This window comes from Bos grunniens, chromosome 13, assembly GCF_055505025.1.
Source record: "Bos grunniens cultivar Pamir isolate PY7600 chromosome 13, Bosgru_T2T1.0, whole genome shotgun sequence".
NCBI classification, from domain to species: domain Eukaryota; kingdom Metazoa; phylum Chordata; class Mammalia; order Artiodactyla; family Bovidae; genus Bos; species Bos grunniens.
This window is the reverse complement of record NC_141177.1, coordinates 23140577-23153933: the sequence shown is the minus strand read 5'-3', so window position 1 is coordinate 23153933 and position 13357 is coordinate 23140577. Positions and strand designations below refer to the sequence as shown.

The 13357-nt window shown below is 55.1% G+C and overlaps 1 protein-coding gene across 1 annotated transcript; it reads left to right on the top strand.

The window, feature by feature from the left end:
• The first annotated feature begins 269 nt into the window (after positions 1 to 269).
• SCRT2 (scratch family transcriptional repressor 2) lies at positions 270 to 12369 on the top strand. The gene is made up of 2 exons (XM_086332629.1): positions 270 to 504; positions 11430 to 12369. Exons 1-2 carry the CDS (start codon positions 372 to 374, stop codon positions 12215 to 12217), a joined length of 921 nt encoding a protein of 306 aa, XP_086188755.1. The 5' UTR covers positions 270 to 371; the 3' UTR covers positions 12218 to 12369.
• The last annotated feature ends 988 nt before the right edge of the window (positions 12370 to 13357 follow it).

Here is a 13357-nt window from a genome sequence, read left to right as displayed (position 1 = left end):
CAGGGGAACGTGTGCGGAGCGATTGTCCTGGGGGACATTTGATGGATTAGAGCGCTGAACAGTTCCATTGCTAGGGGACCACCTGATCTCCTCCAGCCTGCGTCCCATATAAAGCCGGCAGCCGGAGTGCTGAGCACAGCTCCAGCGATCGCCTGTCTGAGAGCCGCCGCCGCCAAGCCCGAGCGGGAGCCAGAGCTACAGCCGGGGCCGCCGCCACCGGTGCCGGCTCCGCGCTGCCGCCCGCCCGCCGCCCGCTGGGAGCTGTCCAGTGCTGAAACCCCGCGCAGACAGCCAATCGCGCCCGGCTGGCCTCCTCCCCCCGACCAGGGCCCCTCTCAAGTGCCCCCGCCGAGTCCCACGCCAGTCGCACCATGCCCCGCTCCTTCCTGGTAAAGAAGATCAAAGGCGACGGCTTCCAGTGCAGCGGGGTGCCGGCCCCCACCTATCACCCCTTGGAGACCGCCTACGTGCTGCCTGGAGCCCGGGGGCCTTCCGGGGACAACGGTGAGTGGGACCCGGCGGGGGGGAAGAAGAGGGGAGGGGAGTTCGGGCCCTCCCCAACTCGGGCCACGAGGAGGGGTGCGCGCGGCAGGGAACCCCGGGAGGAGATTTCCTTGGCTGTGTGCGCCTCCCGGGCTTCCCGAGGGCCAGGCAGGCGGGGCGAGGGCCAGGTCCGTACAAAGGGAAAGTCGCAGGGTCGGCCCATCCCGCCGCCGAGCGAGCGTCAGCCTGGACTTTGAAAGTTGTGGCCCTAGATTGGAACTGGAGTGAAGGATGGTGAGAGAATGGAGAGACAGAGAGTGGTGTCCATTAAGGGTTAGTGCTGGGGGGGCTAATGCACAAGGCGTTCTAACGGTCCCCTCTTCCTGGTTGAGGGAAGGAGGCTGGTTGTCCGAGAGTGCTCCCTTGATGGTGAAGGTAAACTGGCCTGGACCACCAATCCCTGGGGAGAGAGGGTTGGCTCCCTAGGGGTAGCTGGGGGCACCCTCTTTCCCTTCAAGTCTGCTCCCCCTGGTGATGCCAGACAAGTCTTCTCAGCCCCCTCTCTCAGCAACTCTTTTGTTACCCTCAGCCACATGCCTGCCAAAGGCTGGGCCTGTCCTGGGGACTGAGAGGAAGAGGGAATTTCTAGGAGGGGTTCCCCCAAAGTGGCTCTTGGTCTCCTAGGTCGCACCCTCTTCCCCACTCCGGCTTCTCACTCCCCTCTAGAGCCAGCCCTGCTGTTTCTTGTCAGTCCCCCACCCCCAACACACTCTATTTCTTTTCAGAGCAAGTTCCTATAGTGACAAGGGTTTGGGGGACAAGAGAGGTCATTCAGGCCCAAAAAGGGGTGATCTCTGGAGGTTGTGGGGGAAAATTAGAGACTGGTTCTGTGGACCCCATCCCCCATCAAGGAGATCATAAAAGGGTTCTCCTCTGATGGTTCCCCCCAGGACAAGTGTCTGAAGAGGAGGCATCCCTTTGGCAGAAGAAATCTGACATCACATGTGGCATCACCTTTGGGGTGTGCGTGTGTGTGTGTGTGTGTGTGTGTGTGTGTGTGTGTAAGTGGGAAGGAAAGAGGAGAGGAGAGAAAAAGGAGAAAAGAAAGGATTGAAGATGAGGGGGTAGCTGAGATGGTAAAGGCAGGAGGGTGGGAGCTTCTGCCTCAGGGATTTCCAAGCACTTCACCCACATTCCATCACTCCGCCAAGCCAGGTAGCAAGAGGGTGCTGGGTAAAATGCTCTGTGACCTCATCAAGGTCAAAGAAATTAAGGAGCTAACAGGGATACAGCTCCAGCCCCTCACCCCCTGACCTCCCCCAGATCTCCAAGAGAACCAACTCCCTTTTCTTTGCCCCACGTGTTTCTTATTCTACTGTCCTCTTTCTTGACCCCAGGGCCTCTTGGGGTTGAGGACTGAATCCCAGGGATATGGCTGGGCTTATCTGAATGCTGGCAGGACAGAGGGTGAACCTGGGTCCATGCCAGGGCTGGGGACCTCGGTAGAAATGGAAATGCCTGCAAGCCTGAAATGTGGATCCCTCGGAGGATGGACACAAAGCCCTGGGTTCCTGCCCACTGAGGGCCCCTTGGTCCTGTCCCAGGCCAGCTGAGGAAACCCAGAGAAGCCCAGAGAATTTCTCTTGCACAGCCAAAACTGCAGACTGTTCCTCGGGAGGGAAGCAGGAATGCCTTGCCTTGAATTCAGTCCAAAAAAGCTTTGAAAGGAGCCTCTGAGCAAATAGTGGGAAGCAAGGTAAGGGCCAAGCCACCAGCAGGGATGTTCTACCAGCTTTAACCCCCTAGAACCACCCTGTCCTTGGCCCCTTCCCTAAAGGGCTCCAGACCAGCTCCTTCTGGGGAATCATGAGGCTGTCCTAACAGTTTGATATCTGGCATGGAAGATATCCTAGGCCTGGGCTCTAGGTCTCTGACTTGCTATGTGACCTTGGGCAAGTGCCTTTCCTTCTCTGATCCTCCATCTCCTCAACAGTGAAAGAATTTGGATGGCATGATCTAAGCATCCTTCCAACTTTGACAAGCTCAGTTTCTGTGAAGGTCAAGTGTGGGGTGGGAGGCATTGGAGATGACTGGATGAGGGTCTAACAGAATGCAGGGGGCCATTGTCAGGGTTTCTGTAGGGCTCCGTTCACCATTTGACATCTGGCTGAGGATGGCAGAGTTTCTGAGGCCAAGCACTTTTCTTGGCTTCAGTCTCTGCAGGCAGCCCCTGGACGAGGACAGGTACTCTGCCCTGGCTGCTTTGGCAGTGTCTGCAGTAAATGGTTAGTGCCAGAGACCAAGGGGTGACCCTTCAAGCCTGAGTACGCCTGGGAAACACAGAGTCTGCCTTATTCTGTTATGGGGCGGGGTGGGGGGGGGGGCTTTTCCATCCCTGGGGTGTGGCCAGACCGGGAAATGAAGGCTCCCTCATCCCACGGGTGGGTAGGGGTGCTGGGGGTCCTCGGAGAGCCTGCCGGCATCTAGTGGTCCGTTGTCTCCGCTCTGCCGGAAATAACCTTGCTGAGCATTTGAGGGAAGTGTGAAAAATTGCTGAGCCGACGTTTTTCTCTCCCAGCGTGTGTAAGTGTGCTGGGTAAACAAGGAGAAAGAGAGGAGGGGGGGAGGTGAGGAGAGTGAGGGAGAGGAGGAGGGGGGAGGAGAAAGGAGGGAGGGAAAGGGGGAGAGCCTGGGGCTGGAGATAGTTCCAGTTATTAGAAAGATCCTCTTACAAGCCATTCCTGCAGCAACAACGGCTGCAGGGTCAGGGTGAGACCAACAGGAGGGGAATCTGGGGTGGCGGTGGGGGCAGGAAGGGAGCCTGTGAATGCGGAGGTCAGGGGAACCACAGGCCCCTGACTGATGAAGATGCAAGACCCCAAATTAAAGAGTACCCCCAGCCCAGGGAGAGCTTGGGAGTGCTAGAGAATTCCTGGAGGACTCCTCCTCCTCCACACACACACACACACAACAGCAGCCTCCGTGGGCCCCGCAGAGGGTGTGGCAGGTACATCTGGGCTCCAGGCTCCCCCTGAATGCACCTAAATAGGGAAGAAGCCCCACAACAGGGCAAGTTCCAGGTTTCTCTGCAGCGCTCCCCAAAGAAGGGACAGCAGATCTAATTTCACCATCCTCTCCATCCTAATGCCTCTTTTCTCCCCCTCTTGCTTCTCCACTGCTTTCTACCTCCGTGGCGCCCTCCCTTCCCCTCCTTTCCCCTGGGTGATTCTGAGCACAGATTCAGTCCCCCAGTGAGGTGGTAATTCACATCCTCCCAACCCTCTCAGAACCTCATCCTCCAACTCCATCAAACTTCCCCCTTCCCAGGCCTGGGCCCCATCCTGGGGAATGCTAGGGACTCATTCATCTCAGAGAAGGAAGGTGCCCACCCAGCTGCACACCAGTGGTCTCCAAGGATCTGTGGACATCTTCACTGGCCCCGGAGTATCGACCTCTCCACACAACCTAACTCTGAACTCCAGCTGGATGCCAGGTCCTCCATCCTCTTAACCCCCACCACGTCCTGCCCTCATACTCCTTCAGAGTGCATCCGACCTAGGCAGATGAGGGATCAATGCCAATCCGATAACGCAGTTGTCTGCCCTCCACAGCTACATTAAGCCTCCCCAGCAGCTGAGGAAGCGCTCCTACTTCTGCCCATGGGCTTCTCTAGTTGACCACATTATACCAACACCCGCTTCCGCTCACTCCCTCTGATGGCGCCGAGGAGTCGCCCCAGGCCAGGCCTGGGAATCTGCTCAAAGTCCCCAATTGCCACATGTCTACCCTACACTTTAGAAAGCCTATTTGGGGTGCAGGGATGCAAAAGGGTAGCCCCGGTCCCTTGGCAGAGGGAGCTCAGAGAGGGCTGTAGAGGGGTCAAAGGACACAGAGCAGGCCCACCTGAGTGTCTTTAACCACCTCTGCCCCTGGCATCTTGGTCTCGGTCCAGGTCCAAGGTCGAGATTAGAGACATGGCAGAGGTTCAGGTTCAAAGTCCATGTCCAACCTTCATTCTAGGACAAGGTCTGAAGTCTAGTTCCAAGGTCAGTGTCCCAGGTTACAGGCCCACTTCAAAATCCAGAACAAATCCATGTTCAAGTTTCAATCCATGTCCAAGTCAACATTCATGCTCCAGGATCTGCATCTGGATCCAGATCCAATTTCTGGCCCAAGGTCATGTCCAGGTCCATTCTCAAAGCTGGCCAGTTCAAGACCTAGAGCCAGCTTCCTCTGAAGCTCTGAACTAATCTTCCCTTGCCCAAACCTCAGTTTCCCTCTGACAAAAATAAGCAGTCAAACTTGATCTCTTTCAGCTCTGGCCTTTCAGGGACCCAAAACTCGATTTTCTTAAAAATCTGTCAGCGGGAATGTGCAATAAAAGGGATGGGATACTGAATGTGGGATACTGAATCTAGGGTCCATGCCCCCCGTTAAGCCTGGGGTCACAAGGGGGACATGAAGGAACCAGGCTGAATGTCCACTCTTCAGACAGTCTCAGTTTTTGGTGCCTGATAGAGGTCAGGAGAGTATATCAAGTCCCTACGGCAGCATAGCAATTTATACATCCCAAACACACACACATACACACACAGAGTGGGCACAGGGCAGCAAGCTCAGATTGCAGGCGAAGGTTAGCTTCAACCTCCAGAGGCAAAGCTGAGATTGGAGAGGTGACTTGCCTGCGATGACAAGGGCGTAAGTGGTGCACTGCACCACCCCTCCCAGGTGGGTGCTTCATACACGTCCCCGGGACCCCCTCAGCCTAGAGGCGCTCTCGGGGCGGGGTGGGGGGGGCCTGTGAGATGCTGCTGGGAGAGATGAGGCCCCAGAACTCTTGGCTTCCTTCCAGCTGTGGTCTCCCCTGAGATGGAGTAGCCGCCGCCAGCCTTTGGCTAAGAAGGGAGGTTGGAATGGGCCCTCTGCCTTTTCTGGGGCACAGAGAGGGTAGGGCAGGAAACAGGGAGCCCAGAGAGACAACGTACATTATACGAGACACCAGGTCTCCAGAAGGAGGCCCAGAAAGGGCCCCAGAGGTGCCCGGGAGGGAACAGGAGGCTGGTCCACCGACCAGTGCTAAGTAACTCCAGACCCTCAGCCACCAGGCCTATTTCCACAACCCCTTGAAAAATCTTTCCTATTGATTCCTGCAGAGCTGTGGACCTCCCTGTGGGCCACAGGAATTGGGTCACAGTCAGGAGAAACCAGAATATGGGGGATTTCAGGAGGTGGGGACAGTGGGGAGAGGCTCTGGAGTGCTCTCAATATTCCCTTGGTTTGAGTCAGTGGGCACGAGCCCCACACCCTACAGTCCTGATCATGTTGGGTCAGACCCCACTCTGTCCCCCCTCATCTGGACTCAGGGGCCCCCTCCCCAGTGGGCAGGTGTACCAGCTGCCAGGCCCTTGGAGGAGGTGGGTGTCATTTCTGGTCCAGTGCCCAGGGAACTGCGAACAAAGATGCTATAATACGGGGAGGGGGAGGCACCAGCCCCTTTGCCCAGCTCTGTGAGCAGACAGGAGAAACTATTTTTATCCCGCTTTGCTGCTGACAGACCTGGCTTTCTGCTCAGCTGGCTGGAGCTGATTCTCAAGGCCCGAGGCCCTGGCACAGCAAGACGCAGCTCTAAATATATTCATGCAGCAGCCCCTCCAGCCCCCCACCTAGCAGGGCCCAGCCCTCCTCGGAAAAGTGGGCTACCTGGGAAACTGGCCCATCACTAGGCCCCTCTCTTCTACCCAACTAGAGACAGGGAAGTGGGATTTGGACTGGAGATTCCCTGGAGGAAGTCTGGGACACTGAGAACCTGAGGGAGACTGGGAAAAAGAGCACTGGCCTGGGAGGCAGAGGGCCAGCCTAGCTCTGGTGGGAACTTGCTTTGTGACCTGGTAAAGGCCCCTCTCTGGGCTTCAGCTTCCTCGGAAGTAGGGCACTGGAGCAAGTGACCACTACGTTCCCTTAGACACAAGCTAACAGACATCAAATACCGAGCAGGGTGCCTTGTACACAGTAAGTGCTCAAGCGGGGTTAGTCATTACTTTTATTAATTATTCACAAAGGTTTACAAAGGGCTGGTGCATTTTCTAGAAGAATAGCTTCTCCCCACCCCCAATACCCCATCATTACATCAGACACAGGCCAACTAGGTGGTGATATTTGAAGAAACTCATTGCCCCTGCCTCCCACCAGTTGAAAATCTTCCTTCCCTCAACAGGTCTCCATGCCTGCTCAGGGGTTTGGGGAAAAAAAAACACAGATTCTGGAGGATTTCAAGCCTTACTCCTCCTCCAGTGACCTTGAGCAAGTCCTCTGCCCTCTCCAGGCCTCTGGGCTTAGTGCAGTGCCTGGCACAGGGGGTGGGCACAATGGTAGCTGGAAGCAGCAGTGCTTCTTAGAGAATCCCCCACCCTCATCCCAGGGGGTCAGACAATTGGAAGAGACAATGTTTGTGAAATGCCCAGCACCTGATTTCTCATAAAATTCCCTTGCAAAAAAAATTTTTTAATGTATTCTGGACCTTCAGTCTAAAATATCAAAACTCTTGAGCAGGGAAAATCCAAAGTCATTCTCGGGTGATGTACATGACATCTCCACTTCTCCTAAGTGTTTCTGAGCCTTCCTTATAGCCCCATGTGACTGGAAGGGCTCTGTTCTATCCCTCAAATGGGGCACTGGAGCCCAGAGAGGCTTTGTGACTTACCCATGGTCACACAGCTGGAATATGAGTAAAAGAGTCAGTCTTTTCTCCCTGGGTCCCTGGCCCTCCCTGCCTCTATCTGTTTCCAAACGAGAGAGGCCTATCTCACCCTGTCAGCAGGGAGACAGGTAACTCATCCTTCTATAGTCACCTGTAGGACAGAGGGAGGCATCTAAAACCTGTGTGAGTTCCACGCACAGAGTCAGAAAAGCGCTGCCTATAGTGTCCTAAAGGATTCTCCAGGGTTGAGGTCCAGAGAAGTGAGGCGGTTTGCCCAAGGTAACGCAGCAGCCTGAGATGACCCACGTGTGTCCCCTTCACTCTTCAGCAGATTAGGGGGTATCACTAGAAAATGTAGGAACAATAATAATGACAATTAAATAACAGCTTGAGAGGCTACTGTGTGCCAGGCATTACTAAGCATTATACACCATTAATTCAGTCAGTCCTTTTATAAGTGCCTTTATCCAGATGCAGCACAAAAAGGTTTAATAACTTGCCCAAGGTCAGATGGGCTTCCCTGGTGGCTCAGCTGGTAAAGAATCCGCCTGCAATGCGGGAGACCTGGGTTTGATCCCTGGGTTGGGAAGATCCCCTGGAGAAGGGAACAGCTACCCACTCCAGTATTCTGGCCTGGAGAATTCCATGGACTCTATAGTCCATGGGGTCACAAAGAGTCGGACATGACTGAGCAGCTTTCACTTTCAAAGTCACATAGCTAGGGAGAGGTCTGTGAGTCTGACGAGAATGAGATGGAGCTGATAGGGATTGGGGGGTAGGGGACAAGACAATGGGCATCATTGAGGAGTCGGTTCAGCCACGATGCAACAAGGGTCTTTCTAGCATCTCAGTCAACCTTCTACAGGTAGAGACAGAGTCCAGAGAGGTCAGGCAACCTGATCACAATCACAAAGCAAGTTAGAACCACCTCCACCAAGACGACCACATAAACTCTCATACAACCCTCCACCCCCACCCCACAACTCATGCCAAACTCCGCAGCTGCTGACCACAATGTCTGGCCCCACAATTCCTGACCGGAAGGCAATTCCGCATCTGTCCCTAAGCAGAGGCTCAGCCTTTGAGGTGCCAGTATTTACATAGAGACCCCCAGCAACCGGAGTGCTGCAGTACTGCAAGTCACCACCAGAGGGCACAACAGAAAGAGAGTCCCGCTAGGGCGAGGACTACCGAGACCATTGAGGGGCTAACAATTCTCTGGATCACCAGCTTTCTCATCAGAGCGTGAGCCAGAACCTACACATCTTGGGTGAGGAAACAGTGGCCCAGGTTGGAGGTGCAAGATGTGTCTGTGCGGATGCCAAGAACACTGTGGGTTTCCAGCACAGAAACCCACCTGGGGAGATTGTTATTGTTCAGAGTAACAGCCAACATGTACCATGCCAGGCACTGGGTTGGAATTCTGGCTCTAAGTTACTAGCTGCACAACCCTGGGCATGTTGCTTAACAACTACTTTATGCCTCAGCTTCCTCATCTGTAAGATGGTACCAACCTCAGAGCCATGAGGGTGGGATGCATTCGTGTGTAAAACCTTTAAATTGTATCAGACACAAAAGTGCTCTGGCAATGTTGGTTATTATTTGTTCACTTCTCACTTATTTGCTTGTTTATTCATGGACTCTGTACTATAAACTGTGTGAGTTAGGTGCTTTTATTGTCCCCTATTTCACAGCTGGGGAAACAGAGGCATAGAGAGGTCAAACACTTTGTCTAAGATCACACAGCCAGGAATAGTAAAGCTGGAACTCAATCCTGGTAGTTTGGTATCAAAATTGTGCTCTTAACCAATATGCCATCCTTAATAATAGCACATCCAAGGTCACATGATCAGTGAGGCCCTCCAAATGGATGCTATACTATCCCCATACCCAGAGAACAGAGCAGAGATGCAGGAAGACGTACAACTTGCTCTAGGTCACCCAGCTAGAATCAGTGTCAGGAAATCAAATTGTCCCAAGATCTGGTAGACAGCATGGTCCTGGCAGACCCTGCTGCACTAGGGATTGAGGCTGGCCTAGCAAATCTTTATCACCCATTCACCACCCATTTCACAAATACTTATCAAGTGCTCACTAGCTGGGGCTCTGCCAGTAGATGAACAACCCAGCCATGCCCCTTCCTCCCAGCGTGTGGAAGAGGAGCAGTGCAGTGGGTTCCAACTCTTGTCCCACCCTTGAGCAAGTACCACCACCACTCTGCATCAGTTTCCTTATCTGTAACACAGGTTATTTTTGTGGTGATTCAGCAAGGTGATGGGAGTGAAGCACTTAGCACAGAGCTTGGTACTTAGTAAGTGCTCATTAAATATCAGCTAGTATTATCATTATCATCAATAATCACAATAGGAAGAAACACAGAAGAAAGAGGGAGTCTAGGCATACCTAACAGGTATTTGACTCAGTCTGAAACAACACTCCTTGAAAGTTTTGGGGGCTTTAGTACCAGGCCTGATTCCTGGAGTGGGAGGAAGGGGAACCTCCAGACCAAAGGCAGACAGGACGGGAGAATGGGGTGCTGAGAGGCTGCACACCGGCCCCATTATAAAAATGCCACCACTGCCCTCTCTGCATCTGACCAGTGCCCTCCCTACTGAGTCTTCCACCTCCACAACCCCCAGTCATTGTGTGTAGAGGTCCCTGTTGGGCAGCTGAAGGGACAGGGTTAAAAAAAAAAAGGTACACCTTCTGGGCCCGGGTGCCTTCTGCACAGACTTCACCCTGTGACCATCCCAAAGGCCAGATGAGAGGCAAAAGCACAAAGGCTGAGTCAGGCAGGTTGTTTCAGGGGATGAAAGCTCTGAATCCAGCTCCCTGCTTACAAAGCCCTCCTCCACCTGTTCATTTGAATCAAGGATGCTGGGGGTGATGGAGGGTCATATTTCCCGCTTTGCCATTCTGGGTAAAGAAGCCTAACCCCCATTGTTTTTTGCAATCAAAGGACACGGGAAATACTTGGTATCTCAGTGCCAGGTTGCTAAGTTTGTGTAATATCTGCCAGAAACTCTCCTGGGAGCCCAGGCCCCAGGGCCCTCAGGGAAGATGCTGGGAGCAGGCAAGGCCCAGGGAGGCAGAGTCAAATCAGGGTGGTGCCTGCCCTTGGAAAGCCCCTGTAGAATGTCCTGGGAGGGTGCCAGCCCACCCACCCAACAGTCATTAGATCCCAAAATGGACAGAAGTTCTGGTCCAAATCTAGAGAGGAAGGAGGGGCTCAGAGCGGGGGATGAATCTCACAAGGGGACTCCAGAAGACCTCCAGTGGAGCAGGGAGCAAAACAGGCTTGGGAGCAAGTTACAAGGACATGCCCTTCTTACAGCATTTATTACATGCTACATACTTGACCTCTTTTAAATCCCCCAGCAACCCTGGGAGGTGGATTTAACAGGACTGTGATTCGTTCATGCAATGTCTATTCTTTGTACACCTCCTTTGAACCAGGCACGTGCTGGGCACACAGATGTCACCCTGAGACGCTCACAGTCTGGTGGGGGGGTGGGGGCAGACAATTGAATAATCTTCAGCGAAGTCGCTTTTTCAAGCAAGTAAAAAGCATAATTGTAACAGCTAACATTTATATAGCAATTGCTGTGTGCTCTTTCTTTACTTCCTTATATGTAAAATGAGAATTAAAACAGGATCTACTTCATAGGGTCAGTGATGACTAAATGAGTTAACAAGAGTAAAGCATGGAGGCGGAGCTTGGTGCACAGGAACAATTAATGCATGGCTCTTTTCATCACTTAGTCCTTCCAAAGACCCTGGGAAGGATCATAAGTTCCATTTTGCAAATGAGGAAGCTGAGACTCAGATAAGTCAAAGGACTGGAATGGCAGAATGCTGCTGGAAGAAAGAAACTCTGGGTTTTGGCATCAGGCTGCCAAGGTTTGGATCCTGGCTCCACCAAATACTTGTGGGCTTGGACTATATACCTCAGTTTCTCTCTCTGTACAGATCCTACAACAGTACCTTCCCTGCGTGGCCTTGAGCACTTAAGAAGATAGTCAACACCAGATCAGTAGAATTTGACTTCACCGTGCTCCACAAGGATGGAGTTGGGTGGTTTTTATTGCGGCCCACGTAGTTAGGATTTGAACCTGGGCATCCTGACCCCAGAAGCACAGAAGCAGGACAGGGGCTGCTGCTATACAAGCAGACTTCAGTTCCCAAAGAGAGGCCACGGGGACGCCTCCTGGGCGCCTCACCTTCCCTGCCCTTGTCTCATCCCCTCCAGGTTACGCTCCGCACTGCCTGCCCCCCAGCAGCTACGATGCGGACCAGAAGCCAGGCCTGGAGCTGGCGCCGGCCGAGCCCGCGTACCCGCCGGCGGCCCCGGAAGAGTACAGCGACCCCGAGAGCCCTCAGTCCAGCCTGTCGGCGCGCTACTTCCGCGGGGAGGCGGCCGTGACCGACAGCTATTCCATGGACGCCTTCTTCATCTCGGACGGGCGCTCGCGGAGGCGGCGCGGCGGGGACGCGGGCGGCGCGGGGGACGCCGGGAGCGGCGGGGGGCGCGCGGGGCGCGCGGGGACGCCGGCGGGCGGCGGGCACCGGCACGCGTGCGCCGAGTGCGGCAAGACGTACGCCACGTCGTCGAACCTGAGCCGCCACAAGCAGACGCACCGCAGCCTGGACAGCCAGCTGGCGCGCAAGTGCCCGACGTGCGGCAAGGCGTACGTGTCCATGCCCGCGCTGGCCATGCATGTGCTCACGCACAACCTGCGCCACAAGTGCGGCGTGTGCGGCAAGGCCTTCTCGCGGCCCTGGCTGCTGCAGGGCCACATGCGCTCACACACCGGCGAGAAGCCGTTCGGCTGTGCGCACTGCGGCAAGGCCTTCGCCGACCGCTCCAACCTGCGCGCGCACATGCAGACGCACTCGGCCTTCAAGCACTACCGCTGCCGCCAGTGCGACAAGAGCTTCGCGCTCAAGTCCTACCTCCACAAGCACTGCGAGGCCGCCTGCGTCAAGGGGGCCGAGCCACCCCCGCCGCCGCCGCCGCCCGCCGGCCCCACCAGCTGAGCCTCCCACCGCGCTCCCCGGTCCCCCAGCTGCGTCCCTCTGCCCACGGCCCTCCTGGGGACCCTGCTCCCAGACCGGAACTTTTCTCTCCGACCCCCAAACCCAGAACTCGCTTCCGCCACTGTCTTCCCCAAGTACATCCCGACCCGCCTCGTCCTTACCGGCTACCAAGATTCGGACCTTGACCCGCTGTCCGCGCCCTCAAGGTTCCCAACTCAGGCACCAGGCCCGCACGTTTGCCGGGCCCCCTAGCCGGAATTTTCTCCCATCCAGACCCTGCAGTCTCCCTAACTTGCAGACCTTTCCTCTCACTTCCCAACTGCATTTCAGGCCGGTTCTCTACTGGAGCCCCCCACTCTTAAGGCCTAAACCTCCCCTTGACTCTCACGCCTGCCATGGATTCCCCATCCACACCAGGACGCAGGCCTTAGGAATCTAATCTTCACTCTCGGAGGCCCCAACCTGTCCCAGATCCCCCTGCCCTTACCTTGGCCTTAGTCTAGCCATTCACACACCACCTTCCTCATCCTCTGGGGGACCTTCTCACTCATTCCCACCCCTACTCTCTCCATACCCCTCATCCCACTAGCAGCTCTCAACCCTCTTGAGTTCACCTGACCTGGGGCAGACATAAGGGCCAGTTCAGGGCTCGGCCACCTAATGTAGCCCCTCTCTCACTCTGGGACAGCCCCTCCTTGGGCTTCCAGCCTCTCCTGCAGATTCTCTGAGCACTTTCCCTACCCACAGGACTACAGGTACCCTCTTTATGTATTGGGGAGAGGTCTGGGGCACCTCACAAATGCCCTTCACCCCCCATCCGGCTGGGCCTCTCCAGTGTATTTATTTGTGTATTTATTTATTTATTATTCTAATTAATCTCTTGCCCTCACCCAGTAATGGTCTGGCTTCCCCAGCTGGACTGGGAGGTCAGGGAGCCAGGCAAGGAGAGGGACAGCAAAGGCCATAGAGGGCTGTCCCCCACCCCAACACACCCCATTTCGGGGAGTGGGGAGAAGCCCTACCCTCATCAGAGCCTGAACTTGCTGGGGAAGGGGGCGTGAGAATGCGAGGGATAGCCTGCTGACCCTCAACTGGGGGGGTGGGGGGACATCAGGAGGTCAGTCTTGGGGCAGGTCCCCG

Excerpts from the sequence above, each read along its gene's own strand:
- SCRT2 (XM_086332629.1), top strand. The coding sequence starts at position 372 with ATGCCCCGCTCCTTCCTGGTAAAGAAGATCAAAGGCGACGGCTTCCAG. Across the intron at positions 505-11,429 it reads GGGGCCTTCCGGGGACAACG|GTTACGCTCCGCACTGCCTG; the intron begins GTGAGTGGGACC and ends CATCCCCTCCAG.